Source organism: Zootoca vivipara, chromosome 4 (assembly GCF_963506605.1).
Source record: "Zootoca vivipara chromosome 4, rZooViv1.1, whole genome shotgun sequence".
NCBI lineage: Eukaryota > Metazoa > Chordata > Lepidosauria > Squamata > Lacertidae > Zootoca > Zootoca vivipara.
In genome coordinates this window covers 51,213,298-51,228,995 of record NC_083279.1, presented here as the reverse complement: position 1 = coordinate 51,228,995, position 15,698 = coordinate 51,213,298, and the positions used below count along the sequence as shown (strand labels likewise).

General features: G+C 39.7%; 1 protein-coding gene across 3 annotated transcripts in view; it reads left to right on the top strand.

Moving 5' to 3' along the window:
• The window catches only part of ITSN1 (intersectin 1), a 91,517-nt gene that overhangs the window by 18,820 nt on the left and 56,999 nt on the right, over positions 1-15,698 (top strand). For all 3 annotated transcript variants that reach the window (XM_035115543.2, XM_035115542.2, XM_035115545.2), the window contains exons 3-8: positions 103-195; positions 1,386-1,449; positions 9,220-9,380; positions 11,709-11,888; positions 12,181-12,274; positions 12,871-12,971. In XM_035115543.2, coding sequence (XP_034971434.1) covers positions 103-195; positions 1,386-1,449; positions 9,220-9,380; positions 11,709-11,888; positions 12,181-12,274; positions 12,871-12,971 — 693 coding nt within the window. The remainder of the gene's footprint in view (positions 1-102; positions 196-1,385; positions 1,450-9,219; positions 9,381-11,708; positions 11,889-12,180; positions 12,275-12,870; positions 12,972-15,698) is intronic.

Here is a 15,698-nt window from a genome sequence, read left to right as displayed (position 1 = left end):
TGTTTAGATTATTCAAAGCACATTGAGAAAATAGCTGATGCTGTCATTACTTGTAAAGCCTATTTTTCTTGACAATATCTCAATCTCTTGCTTCTGAATTAGGCAACCTGGACATCTGGGCCGTAACTGTGGAAGAGAGAGCTAAACATGATCAACAGTTCCACAGTTTGAAACCAATATCTGGATTTATCACTGGTAATGCCATAGCTCTCATGTGTAATTTCCATTGCAATGATACGCACCATCATGCAATTTAAGTTTTTCCTTGGGCTGCCCCAGATCAAGCATCCAAGAGGGAACTTAGCAATGCTACTTGTTCTCTAAGACTGCAAGGAGAAGCAAAGGAAGTACCAGTCCTTTAAAAATGAATGGTTGAAGTGAAATGTTTGTAAATGCATTGCCAAAATGAAACTAGGAAAGATGCAAAACTCATTGCTGTGTGATTTCTGTGATTCTGATCATATGTATAGTTAGCTCATGTCCCCTTTAACACATTTTAATATAGTATCTCAGTATTAGTCTAATAAAATGTAGTCTTCGGTGACTGTAATGTGGATTTTTTAAAGCTAGTGTAGCTAAGAGGCTTACTTGTGGACTTGGAAGTGCCCAGTTCAAATCACACCCTCTTTATTTGTTTATAATTTTTGTATCCCAGAGGAGTTCACATAAATAAAGATGAGATATAGGCCTGTCCACCAACCTTACAAACTAAAAACACAAAGCATGCAAGGGAAGGGAAGTAGAGGTAAAAGAGTATTGGTTTGACATTGCCAGGAATAAAGAGACAACTACATCCAGTTGAGCCACAGTGTTCTTCCCTTGCTGTTGGTTTTACTTGGACAACAGAGGTGCTGCTGATAATCCAGCCATTGTTCCTCTTGTTAAGGCTGAGGCCAGAGAGTTCCTCCCTTCAGCCCTGCCATCCCAGGGCAATTGGTAGTTGGAACCAAGTATTCTTTCTGGCACGGAGGAGGTACGTAGGCACCATACAGCTGCTCTTTTTCTGACTGATGGATGGGGCCAGACTGAACTTGACATTGGGTTCTTTCTGAAGGCAGAGGCTCCTTGAAGGCAAAAGGAAGCAGATTGCTCAATGGCATAATCTCCCCTGCCTCCAATTTATATAATACTGATCTACCGTACATGGTTGGTAAAAGGCAGGGGCTTCTATTAGCCCCAGCCAGGAGAACCCTGGGTCAAGGATGATTGGAGTTAATCAAGCGACAAACAGAGGGCTCCAGGGAAGCTCCACATCCCTGGTGTAAGGATAACTGGCAGTATACTGAACACTCTAAAGGTGCAACCTAGAAACTTTATTTATTGTACATTGGTTCTCTGATCATTCTTAAGACATTCCATTTGAAATACTTCCTCCTTTCTGACAGGTGATCAAGCCAGAAACTTTTTTTTCCAGTCTGGGTTACCTCAACCAGTTTTAGCACAGATATGGTAAGTATAAATTTCAGGAGTTCATTTCAGACAAAAATTGCACAAGCAATATATTGACTTTCTACAGTTACAGTTCATCTATTTTATTCAAAGTGCACTTTTAATCTTCAAGACAGGGACTTTTGTCAAAATGGCTCTCTTTGAGGCCTTTGTGAAACTATTTTTCCCCCAGTCCTAATAAGTAATAGAAATGAAGAAATGAAATAAGTGGTAAACATGAATACAGCAGTTGAGAAACTGCATTCTGATATCTTTGTGTAGGCAGCCTTAAATTAACCACCTGAAATACTTGCTGAATAAGTAGAAGCATGATTCTAAAATTAGAAGCTGAAAGAAATTCTATACATGTGAGTTTTTTCATTGTCTTGGGAAGAGCAACAAGTCACCTAAAGCATAAGCTCTGACCTGCAAACTGCCTTTATTTACTGAACTTTAGGATTTCTGTGTAATTACCTTAGAAATATGCATATCTGTTGAAGCCTTAATAAAGTTCTGTCTTGGCACATAACATATTTGCTAAGGACTGCTGTGTCACAAAAGTCTCCTTGTTTTAATACAAAGATACTGCAAACAAATTTGACAGCCATGGTGATGTGAAAGGTGGTTGTACTTTTAAGATGAAATAAAATATACATTTGTACAGACTTTTAGAATGTATATTGACATTCTTAAATTCTTGTACAATGTGTAGAACTAACAAACAGTACGGCATCTATTACTTGAATCATTCTTTTACTGGTCTCTTACAGTATTTGTAGTTGGCAAGCCAGTAATCCATTAAGAAGTGTCTTATGTAGGCTTTCAAATCAAACTGTAATGGTTCTGAAGGCAGTAACTGCATTTAAGTAGGTATAATCTGGATTACTGGATTTTTGCTTTACTAGGATACTTGTACTCCCTGAAAACCACTTGTCGGGTGTATCCTTCTCTCTGGAGAGCATTCATAATTAACAAAAGTTCCACGTACTTTCAGTAGTGCTGTTTCAGACCAAGAAGCTTATATTTTCCTGAGTAGCTAATGAATCGAAAACATAAACTTCAAATGAAAGCAAAGGTTTTATTTAATCATCGTAAACAAGATGGTAATTTATGGCACTTGCAGTTTGAAATCAGACATATCGCTCATTTCAAACATGTGCTACATTTCAAACATTGAAAATGGTAGATACAACACATCACCAGAGCAGAGTACATAAAGTAATAAATATGTTACTGAATTTATTGCCATAGATTGCTGAGGTTTTCCGTGACCATTTCTCTAGACTGTGGCTATTATCTATCCTTGTGAAAATGTTACCTGGCAAGGAGCAAAAAAAGCTGATAGCAGCATGAAGAAGCATAGCCAGAAATTAGGCCATTTGCTCTGAGACCATTCACTCATTTCATTCCAGAGACACAGCTCAACCCAATATGTGTATTGGCCTTTTCTACGCTCATCCTCTTCACCATCAGGAAAGTAGTGGGTATCACTTGGTCTGTACCATGTTTTGTGGAGACAAGGGGGGACCTCAGTTAGGGGTTTCCAAGTAGTTTTCTGAGCGCACTTTGCATTGATGGAAAACCATTTACATTATAACTCAATTACACACAGGTCTTACTATCCAAACATAACGTGTCCCCAGAAAATTGATTGTTAGATGAGTGTTCACACAATGAGCTGATGATTTCAATTATTTCCTATGGAAACATTTCTTTTTTCTTTTCTTTTTGCCAAATACATTTTTGTTTTCCAATATTACCCTAGTTTTACAATTTATACAAATACAAATTAATTTCAAATACATTCCAATTATCCTATGGAAACATTTCTAATCCATGATTTGTCCAATCTCCCTCCCTCCCTGGTTTCCACCTGCAGCTGCTACAGCCAACTAGCAGAATACAAAGGAAAAGCAGTTCCCAGTCCAATCTTTCCTGCTCTAATTTGTCACATCTCCCCTCCCCCCTTTCTCCATGGGTTCTGCCCAAAATGGCTGCTTCCAACCTGAAAACAGAAAAAGTAAGGAAGTGGGCATTTTGGATAACAAGTGCTCCGATAGCAGGACCTGTGTGTAGTTGTAAAATGGTGCTAGAAGTACATCTTAAATATTAAGCAGAGAACTAGAAAATCAGACTTTGAGGTAGATAGTGAAACCAAGGAAAGGAAAGCACTTTGAGACACAACAATGGAAAATACAACACTCCAGTAAAACTGATTAAACTCAGCGGAACTTACTTCTAAGTAAATCTGCACATGAAGCTGAGTCAAAGCTTTGGTCCATTTTGTTCAGTATTGTTTTTGAGTGTATACTAACTAGGACACCACAAAGTGGTTTGTAATCCTTCAGTCACTTAAGCGGGAAATAATGCCATCACTTCAAGGGAATCTCTGAGTCATCTCCTCCCTTGGAGTGAAGTGACAGTTCATTTTTCCTGCTTCACTTGAAGCAGACCTATTTTCACTGATGCTCTTCTGGTCTTTTGTTCTGGTTCAGTGTGTGATCTTTGTTCTGGTTCAGAGTTGTGAGCTTCGTCACTGGGTGTACAAGTGATTCTGTGTTGAGGATTTTTGTTACGTTTTCCTCTCAGTGTCCCCACCTTCAAGGTTCTTTCTTTCTTCAAGGTTCTGTTTTTCTGTCTAAGGTATTTTCCCTGAAAGTCTGTGTCTTGCTGCATTTTGTGGGGTCTGTGTGAGATTCACTTACAACTATGTAACTGATTTGTTTCCTTGCTGATTATACAGTTGCTTTTAACACTTTATTGCACTGTTTCTAGCTGGGGAGGGCAGGGCTTTTGAACCTGGGAACTTTTGCATTTAAAGCATTATGCTTTGGCTCCTTCCCTAGAGTAAGCATGTTGTTTTTGAAAAGGAAAAAAGCTGAGTAGTGTTATATTAAATACAAACATGATGTGTATCTTAATAGCACTCTAGGTTTCTAAACCACAGAGCCTAGGGCTTGCCGATCAGAAGGTCGGTGGTTCGAATCCCCGCAACAAGGTGAGCTCCTGTTGCTCGGTCCCAGCTCCTGCCAACCTAGCAGTTTGAAAGCACGTCAAAGTGCAAGTAGATAAATAGGGACCACTCCAGCAGGAAGGTAAATGGCGTTTCTGTGTGCTGCTCTGTTTTGCCAGAAGCGGCTTTTGCCATGCTGGCCACATGACCCGGAAGCTGTACGCCGGCTCCCTCAGCCAGTAAAGCGAGATGAGCGCCGCAACCCCAAAGTCATTCGTGACTGGACTTAACAGTCAAGGGTCCCTTTACCTTTAGGTTTAGGGCAGGCATCCTCAACCTCTGCCTCCAGATGTTTTTGCCCTACAACTCCCATGATCCCTAGCTAGTAGGACCAGTGGTCAGGGATGATGGGAATTGTAGTCTCAAAACATCTGGAAGGCAGAGGTTGAGGAAGCCTGGTTTAGGGTCAGACTTTGAAGTGTCCTTATACTAAAGTCAAAATGATGTCAGTCTTTCACCTTGAAACATATGAAAACAGGAGGGAGGGAAGACAAACAAATCACTAAATGGCAGTATTACACTATTCCTGTTGTAACCATGACCTTACAATTTCTGTGAAAACTAATACCATTTGTGGAAAAACTAAATATTTTTAACATCAAATCATTTCCTGGACTTCGTATTTTCATCTCTCCTTTTGCAGCCACATTGCTCTAGAGTCACTGACATCTAGTTCACCTTTGACTGAGGAAGTTCTCAGTCTAGAAGGTGATAAAACAGACTTCCTTGAGGTTGTTTACTATTTTAAACAATTTAACGACACAAGCTTTTATAAATCTGGTTACAGGTAGGTAGCCGTGTTGGTCTGGATCGACTTCCATTTCATGCGGCTCAATGTGGTGCCTTCCATAGTTTTTATAAAGCTTTTATAAAGAAATGTTTGTAGATTTGAGAAAGACATTTGACTATTGCTTTGTTGTTGTTGTTTAGTCGTTTAGTCGTGTCCGACTCTTCGTGACCCCATGGACCATAGCACGCCAGGCACTCCTGTCTTCCACTGCCTCCCGCAGTTTGGTCAAACTCATGTTCGTAGCTTCGAGAACACTGTCCAACCATCTTGTCCTCTGACGTCCCCTTCTCCTAGTGCCCTCAATCTTTCCCAACATCAGGGTCTTTTCCAAGGATTCTTCTCTTCTCATGAGGTGGCCAAAGTATTGGAGCCTCAGCTTCACGATCTGTCCTTCCAGGGAGCACTCAGGGCTGATTTCCTTCAGAATGGATAAGTTTGATCTTCTAGCAGTCCATGGGACTCTCAAGAGTCTCCTCCAGCACCATAATTCAAAAGCATCAATTCTTCGGCGATCAGCCTTCTTTATGGTCCAGCTCTCACTTCCATACATCACTACTGGGAAAACCATAGCTTTAACTATACGGACCTTTGTCGGCAAGGTGATGTCTCTGCTTTTTATGATGCTGTCTAGGTTTGTCATTGCTTTTCTCCCAAGAAGCAGGCGTCTTTTAATTTCGTGACTGCTGTCACCATCTGCAGTGATCAAGGAGCCCAAGAAGGTAAAATCTCTCACTGCCTCCATTTCTTCCCCTTCTATTTGCCAGGAGGTGATGGGACCAGTGGCCATGATCTTGGTTTTTTTTATGTTGAGCTTCAGACCATAATTTGCGCTCTCCTCTTTCACCCTCATTAAAAGGTTCTTTAATTCCTCCTCGCTTTCTGCCATCAAGGTTGTGTCATCTGCATATCTGAGGTTGTTGATATTTCTTCCGGCAATCTTAATTCCGGCTTGGGATTCATCTAGTCCAGCCTTTCGCATGATGAATTCTGCATATAAGTTAAATAAGCAGGGAGACAATATACAACCTTGTCGTACTCCTTTCCCAATTTTGAACCACTCAGTTGTTCCATATCCAGTTCTAACTGTAGCTTCTTGTCCCACATAGAGATTTCTCAGGAGACAGATGAGGTGATCAGGCACTCCCATTTCTTTAAGAACTTGCCATAGTTTGCTGTGGTCGACACAGTCAAAGGCTTTTGCATAGTCAATGAAGCAGAAGTAGACGTTTTTCTGGAACTCTCTAGCTTTCTCCATAATCCAGCGCATGTTTGCTATTTGGTCTCTGGTTCCTCTGCCCTTTTGAAATCCAGCTTGCACTTCTGGGAGTTCTCGGTCCACATACTGCCTAAGCCTGCCTTGTAGAATTTTAAGCATAACCTTGCTAGCGTGTGAAATGAGCGCAATTGTGCGGTAGTTGGAGCATTCTTTGGCACTGCCCTTCTTTGGAATTGGGATGTAGACTGATCTTCTCCAATCCTCTGGCCATTGCTGAGTTTTCCAAACTTGCTGGCATATTGGGTGTAGCACCTTAACAGCATCATCTTTTAAAATTTTAAATAGTTCAGCTGGAATATCATCACTTCCACTGGCCTTGTTATTAGCAGTGCTTTCTAAGGCCCATTTGACTTCACTCTCCAAGATGTCTGGCTCAAGGTCAGCAACCACACTACCTGGGGTGTACGAGACCTCCATATCTTTCTGGTATAATTCCTCTGTGTATTCTTGCCACCTCTTCTTGATGTCTTCTGCTTCTGTTAGGTCCTTACCACTTTTGTCCTTGATTATGGTAATCTTTGTACGAAATGTTCCTTTCATATCTCCTATTTTCTTGAACAGATCTCTGGTTTTCCCCATTCTATTGTTTTCCTCTATTTCTTTGCATTGCTCATTTAAGAAGACCCTCTTGTCTCTCCTTGCTGTTTTTTGGAAATCTGCATTCAGTTTCCTGTATCTTTCCCTATCTCCGTTGCATTTTGCTTGCCTCCTCTCCTCCGCTATTTGTAAGGCCTCGTTGGACAGCCATTTTGCTTTCTTGCATTTCCTTTTCCTTGGGATGGTTTTCGTTGCTGCCTCCTGTATAATGTTACGAGCCTCCATCCATAGTTCTTCAGGCACTCTGTCCACCAAATCTAAATCCTTAAACCTGTTCCTCACTTCCACTGTGTATTCATAAGGGATTTGATTCAGATTGTATCTTACTGGCCCAGTGGTTTTTCCTACTTTCTTCAGTTTAAGCTGGAATTTTGCTATAAGAAGCTGATGATCTGAGTTACAGTCAGCTCCAGGTCTTGTTTTTGCTGATTGTATAGAGCTTCTCCATCTTTGGCTGCAGAGAATATAATCAATCTGATTTCGATGCTGCCCATTTGGTGATATCCATGTGTAGAGTCGTCTCTTGTGTTGTTGGAAGAGAGTGTTTGTGATGACCAGCTTGTTCTCTTGACAGAACTCTATTAGCCTTTGCCCTGCTTCATTTTGAACTCCAAGGCCAAACTTGCCAGTTGTTCCTTTTATCTCTTGATTCCCTACTTTAGCATTCCAATCCCCTGTAATGAGAAGAACATCCTTCTTTGGTGTCATTTCTAGAAGGTGTTGTAGGTCTTCATAGAATTGGTCAATTTCACTTTCTTCAGCTCCGGTAGTTGGTGCATAAACTTGGATTACTGTGATGTTAAAAGGTCTGCCTTGGATTCGTATCGAGATCATTCTGTCATTTTTGAGATTGCATCCCATTACAGCTTTTGCCACTCTTTTGTTGACTATGAGGGCCACTCCATTTCTACTCCATTTGACTATTGCTAGCACATGGTTATTTCAGAAATTGGGAGTAACAATAGATAGTTTTATTCTACCTTATTTCACTGATTTTATGTACAGTTTGGTATAGCAGACTTGCTAGCAGTTTTGTAGTGGAATCAGGAGTCTTGACAACATTGTCTTGTGGCATTCAATACACTTCTTGTTGAAATGGTTAGAAATATTACAGTTGAGATGAGAAGTCTTTGTTCTACATCTCCATTTCATGTATTTTGTAAGAAGACCACAAGCTGTGGTTTAATGTAAATGAGCAGCATTCATTTGTAAAACCAGCTGTTATGACTAGAAGATGACAAAGTTAATCAAAGAAAGAAGTTGTCAAATCAAAGAAAGAAGTTGATAAAAATTTGAAACAGAATTTGATTCTTTGGGGCTTCAGTGTTAAGAGGGTGGTAAGTAGAAAAGAGTTTATAGTAAGTAGAGAGGTGCTAAAATAGTGTTCTTTTCACTACCACACACACAAGTTTGGCTTACTTCTTGTTCCTTAATTTGATTTACATTTAAATTGGATTGGATTAGTTGGGCTGACTATTTTGTACTTGTGTTTTCTGTTCCGCAATAGTATTGTTTGCATACTCTTAAATAGTGTTTTCTCTGCAGGGCATTAATTTACGGAATTGGTAGGAAACACAGGTGAAGTAAAAACATTGCACCTAAATAATATGAGGAACAATAAATTTATGGACAGCTTGAGACTAACATCAAAATAAAATAATCTGATACTGAATTTTCCCTCCCTCCTTCCTCTTTGATGTTTGAGCATGTATACCTGCGTCACAACATAATGTTTTTGTCCACCACTGCTCAGTGTTACTGACTGATGATGGTGGACATAAGGAAACATATAAAAAGGCAATAATGTCATCATAAGGGTAAATGTGCAGGAGAGAAATCTACATACGGATGCTGCCTTTGATGTTAGTGCCAGGTCACAGAACACGTTTGTTTCATCCTGAGCTGCAGTGCAGCACTTTTTCTTTGTAGTAATATGATCTCTACAATATAGCATCATTTTATACAAGTAGCATATAACAATATTATCTAGTATATTGATTTGCAGAATTTTTTATATAACATAAATATAGTGTAGATTCAAATTTAAATTTATTTATTTATTCTGCATCTTTTGGAAGGGTGTGCAAGTCATGAATTACCTTTATTTGTATGTAGGGCTCTGGCAGATATGAACAATGATGGGAGAATGGACCAGCTGGAGTTTTCTATCGCTATGAAACTTATCAAACTAAAACTTCAAGGTTATCAGCTTCCTTCTGCATTGCCTCCTATTATGATACAGCCTCCCATTGCCATTTCTACTGCACCAGGATTTGGTAAGGGCAGACTTCATTTATGTTTATGTGTTTTCTTACTTGCCCCCCCCCCAATTTCTGTATGCTCTAGTCAACTCTCAAAAGTCATTGCAAAAGTCATAGTTAAATCAAGTGCAACATTGATCAAAGATACTAGAAGATGAAACACTACTAATTTTGCTTTTTGATTACATTCAGCAGTCCAAGGAATTGGGTTTTATTTTGTTTTTTTAGTTTCGTGTCTTTTTTGTTATAGTGTGTACAATATCTAAACCAATAAACTAGTTTTTTGGCCTAATTCAGTTTGTTGTTGTTGTTTAGTCGTTTAGTCGTGTCCGACTCTTCGTGACCCCATGGACCATAGCACTCCAGGCACTCCTGTCTTCCACTGCCTCCCGCAGTTTAGTCAAACTCATGTCCGTAGCTTCGAGAACACTGTCCAACCATCTCATCCTCTGTCGTCCCCTTCTCCTAGTGCCCTCCATCTTTCCCAACATCAAGGTCTTTTCCAAGGATTCTTCTCTTCTCATGAGGTGGCCAAAGTATTGGAGCCTCAGCTTCACGATCTGTCCTTCCAGTGAGCACTCAGGGCTGATTTCCTTAAGAATGGATAGGTTTGATCTTCTTGCAGTCCATGGGACTCTCAAGAGTCTCCTCCAGCACCATAATTCAAAAGCATCAATTCTTCGGCGATCAGCCTTCTTTATGGTCCAGCTCTCACTTCCATACATCACTACTGGGAAAACCATAGCTTTAACTATACGGACCTTTGTAGGCAAGGTGATGTCTCTGCTTTTTAAGATGCTGTCTAGGTTTGTCATTGCTTTTCTCCCAAGAAGCAGGCGTCTTTTAATTTTGTGACTGCTGTCACCATCTGCAGTGATCAAGGAGCCCAAGAAAGTAAAATCTCTCACTGCCTCCATTTCTTCCCCTTCTATTTGCCAGGAGGTGATGGGACCAGTGGCCATGATCTTGGTTTTTTTGATGTTGAGCTTCAGACCATATTTTGCGCTCTCCTCTTTCACCCTTATTAAAAGGTTCTTTAATTCCTCCTCACTTTCTGCCATCAAGGTTGTGTCATCTGCATATCTGAGGTTGTTGATATTTCTTCCGGCAATCTCAATTCCGGCTTGGGATTCATCTAGTCCAGCCTTTCGCATGATGAATTCTGCATATAAGTTAAATAAGCAGGGAGACAATATACAACCTTGTCGTACTCCTTTCCCAATTTTGAACCAATCAGTTGTTCCATATCCAGTTCTAACTGTAGCTTCTTATCCCACATAGAGATTTCTCAGGAGACAGATGAGGTGATCAGGCACTCCCATTTCTTTAAGAACTTGCCATAGTTTGCTGTGGTCGACACAGTCAAAGGCTTTTGCATAGTCAATGAAGCAGAAGTAGACGTTTTTCTGGAACTCTCTAGCTTTCTCCATAATCCAGCGCATGTTTGCTATTTGGTCTCTGGTTCCTCTGCCCCTTCGAAATCCAGCTTGCACTTCTGGGAGTTCTCGGTCCACATACTGCCTAAGCCTGCCTTGTAGAATTTTAAGCATAACCTTGCTAGCGTGTGAAATGAGCGCAATTGTGCGGTAGTTGGAGCATTCTTTGGCACTGCCCTTCTTTGGAATTGGGATGTAGACTGATCTTCTCCAATCCTCTGGCCATTGCTGAGTTTTCCAAACTTGCTGGCATATTGCGTGTAGCACCTTAATCAGTTTACTTCATACTTAACCACCACTCTGCAAGCAGTTCTTCCAGCATATTAGTTTATTCTCACTGTTAAGATCTTCACGTTTTAATCTTTTAAGAGTATTTATTTTCAGTCTAATACAGAGTAAAAAATATATTCTGTAGCAGATTCTGAGGTGGTTTTGATAGCATTGCATTTGATTTGATGAAACTGAGTGCCCTCATGGAGTCCGCTTAGCTCCCTGGTGTACTCAAGAGCTTAGGACAAGGAAATAAGCTGGCTATTGCATGAACCTTGAGTCCTGCACTCCACTCTGCTTCCCTGGTGCAACAGCAAGAAAGAGACTGGCAGGCCTTGCTTTGTTTTCAATGAAAAGCGGTTTCATTGTTGCATACAAACCCAAACAATGGTTTCAATAAACACAGTTAAGACCTAACTTCAAATGATTATGAAGTTGTCTTGTTTCAATATCTCCAAGTTAAGTTATTGTTATTGTCAAACATAATAATAAGCAGAAGCTAGTTGAAAATGGAAGTGACAGCTTCCAACCTCTTCCTAGTAGACATGTTGGTAGAAGACACAGAAGAGGGTAGTTGGCAAGCCCAAGGCCATTCAACTTGTAAATGACGGTAACTATGAAAATCTCTCTCTTCTAGGTATTGGTGGCCTACCCAGTATGCCTCCTCTAACAGCTGTTGCTCCAGTGCCAATGGCGTCTATTCCAGTAGTGGGAATGTCTCCACCTTTAGTATCTTCTGTTCCTACAGCAGCTGTGCCCCCCCTTGCTAATGGAGCACCAGTTGTTATACAACCTCTACCTGCTTTTGGTCATCCTGGTAAGCTGTGTTACTTGCAGTATCATTCTAATGTTCTTTTTCTCTCCTTTAGTACTATTTTATCTTTTGACTCTCCTTTTTATTTTTGCCTTTTCCTGCTTATACTTTTTTATTGTTTTTTTTAAAGTGCTTTTGTTGTAAGCTGTTTTAGTGCCTATTTTAAAACAAAAGGCAGCATTAATTTCTGAAGTTAACAGCTTGTACTTATCAAAATGTATTATGTATCATTAACTGGTTGACTGTACTTTATATTTAATTGCCCTAACCTGAAAACACAATTGTTCTATTTCAGCCACATTGCCAAAGAGTTCTTCCTTCAGTAGATCTGGTGCAGGGTCTCAGTTAAATGCAAAACTGCAAAAGGCACAATCATTTGATGTACCTGGGTAAGTATGACTGTTTTCTTTTTCTTTTTAATGCACTTTGGCAGCATTGTTACAGGTGACAGCCCTGCAGCTACTCAAGACACAATGTTCCCATTCAGTTTAAGGGGAATGGTTGTAAATAAGTGGTTTCAGAGATGTGGCTTTGGATATATTAAGAGTAGACATAAAGCTTACACAGAGGCGATGTTCCAGGGATAGAACATAAATCCAAAATTGTGTACAGTCAAAACACATTGGGTGCAATAGCAGGTGGGATTGCCAAAGATTTTCCCTTTGAATTCCTGCCCCTTTGTGTGTGTGTGTGTGTGTGTGTGCGCGCGCGCATGTGTGTATGTGTATCCACCTGGCATGAAGCTGAATGCAAACAAGTTAAATGCACGTAAGTTGTAGGCCACTGCCTTTTTATGTGTGATGTTACAACCTATCTCATGTTGCTGTTTCTTAAAAAAATTAATAGTTGCTGTGAAAATGCAAAGCAGTGGCAGATTGTCTCAGTTTACGTGCAGAATTCATAGTTTAAAATTAAGCAGATGCTCTGTCATGTTTTATTGTGATGGAATGATAATGGGATAACTGTCTCTGTTTTATAACTCCAGTGCATCTCCAGCAGCAGAATGGGCTGTTCCTCAATCATCAAGACTGAAATATAGGCAGCTATTCAATAGCCATGATAAAACAATGAGTGGACACTTAACAGGTATTTTTTTGTTTTTAATTTTAAAAATTTGTGGACTCTGCTAAATGTGTTAGAGATTGTGTAGCACAGGGGTTAAGAGGCGGGTCCATCAATGTCTCTTTGCCATGATACCGAGATGAAATTTCCAGATTCAGAGGCAACCAGTTGCTGGAGGAACAAACAGCAGTGGAAGGCTTTTATGCTCTGCTGTGAGTCAACATCTAGTTGGCCACTGCTGGATATAGGGTATTGTACCAGATGGGCCCTTGATCTGATTCAGAGTCCCCAGTTTGCCATTTTATGAAAATCTTGATGTTGAGCTTATCTGCACAGATTATTTTCTTCTAAATTTTGTTTTGTTTCTTAATCTCAGTGAGAAGCAAGCTTTCTCACCTCCTGTTACACTCAAAATATGAACAATTTCCACCTTGTATGAGTTATTACAAGTATAATATTATATACATATACACTCTTACGTTTTCTAAAGTAACCAGCACATAAAAAGATACATACATCTGTGCATATAACTATAAAAATGTGCATGTATTAATATACTTTAAAAATTCTGCTACAGAAATAGTTTCTTTCTTTGGAGATCACTCGTGACTGAGTAAGATGGTCTTCCAGGAACATGGTCTTAATGATGTGTCCGTAACTGACTGTAGAGGCCAATTCTAGATTCACATGACATTTCACAGTGGGGACATAGGTTTCTGGGCGGGAGTTGATTACAGTGAGGATTTGCCAAACGTGCCTTCCTCTTAGCTCGTTCCTCCCTTTTGTCCTGAGTTCGTGCTTCTTCAATGTGCAGAAATAATACATCATGGAGCTTGACTAATTTATACTAATTTATACTATTTATGTGTATAATATACGTAATTTTCCTGCATACAATGAGTCAGGCTTTAAAAAGAAAACAGTGGACAATGTATAAGCAGCTCATACTTAGGCAAACGCTTGATACAAGATGTGGTCTGAAACAAGCAAAGCTCAGTAGGGTCAGAGCTGCCAAATTCCATGTATAAATTCTACTGTCAACTATCTAGGTTGATTTAGGCAAGCTGCTATTTGGGAGACATCTGCACCACCTGCAATGTGGAGATAATGATACTGGACTTTATTTAAATTCCAAGTACAAATTTGAGAAAACATATTATTATTTTTTACACCCATTTTTTAAAATGTTTAAAGCAGTTTACAACATATTTGTATGTTTACAATTATTCGTTTAATTGTGTACTATTATACTCTAATGGATTGTTCAATATTAGTTTATTTTATATACAGTAGCTTGTTTCTCTTAAGTAATATTTTCATTATGATTTGTATTGGATCAGATTGCTATAAGATGTGTGATCTTGTATATTTTATTGTTTTTCAAAAGTGAAATAAAGTATTTAACAAAAACAATGAGAATTGCAAGTTAAAAGACAGGAGCAATATTATTGGACTTGGCTGCCTCGGCAGGAGAATGTGTGTCTCTGCTCCCATTCCTTCATTGTGGCTCTTTGGATAAAGGTGCCATTTGCAACAATGTACAGGCATTAACAACATACAGATTAGCTCAGTGCATTGGAAATGTAACACATGGAGCAGCCATCAGTTCCAAATGACGGTAGTGTCTCAGTAGTTTTTGAGATTAAGATCAAACACTCCCCCCCCCCCAAAAAGCATTGGCTATATAGTTCAGGTTTATAGGCTGCCCATCCTGGTTTCAGCTACTGTCTGCAATATAATGCTGCTTTGAATTGTTTTATGGAATGTTATTATTGTGAGCTGGTAATAACTCCCTTTGGAGAGAGAGATTTGTTTATAAATGTGAATAATTAAATAAAAAATAAGAGTGCTGATGCACCAAGGCTTTTTAAGTGCAAGTCATGCCCTTATACAAAGATTGCTCCCTGTGTAAATGCAGCATGACCGTCAATTATCCTTAGCATTCAGTTGGGCATATTGGGCTTCTGTAGTATTAAAAGCTGGTTTCAGTTGAAGGAAAACTCTTTCAATACACAGGATACATCAGTATGTTTTTTAAAAAAACAGCAACAACTGAGCTTCTTGCCAGATACAGTTTGGCAAAATTCTGGATGCTCGGAGCCAATTGTGGGGTCCTTAAGCACCTTGGCAGAGTCTGTTGACAGATAACAGTTGATAGGACACTTAGATGTGCTAACACTTATGCAATCCAAAGGACACCTTTCGAAGACAATTTTGTAATTTCAGACAGCCTGCTAACAGGTGTAAACCCATATTCACATACCTGTTTTGAAGTATTTCTCGGCCTAATTTGGAAATGCCGATTTTCTAAAGCCGTGATGTTCCTGTCTCCCTATGGCCCTGTCCCCAGGAAGTCACTAGGTTAGTCATTCATCTGCTCGCTGAGTTCAGGCTTCCCTTGACATACCTGTTTGCCACTACATATATGGGTGGAGACAGACTTCCCCTAGAATCCACCCAGGCCAGAGCACAGATAATCAAAACAAAAACATAGTTAAGGAAGATAACATCCAGAAAAAGTAATCATTTTTACAGGGTACTCGGAGTTCTATTATGCTGTTCTAACATAAATCTCCTTAATGATGGTACTATCATATGCTTTCATTATCTCTCTCACCTCGTTCCCTCTTTCCTTTTTTCTCTTCAGCCACTTTTCTTTTGAACTGTCATTTTTCAACTGTCATTCTACTTGTTACTCACTTGAAGTCCACCCAGCATTCTGTCCCACTGCCCTGCTGTCAAACATTCACT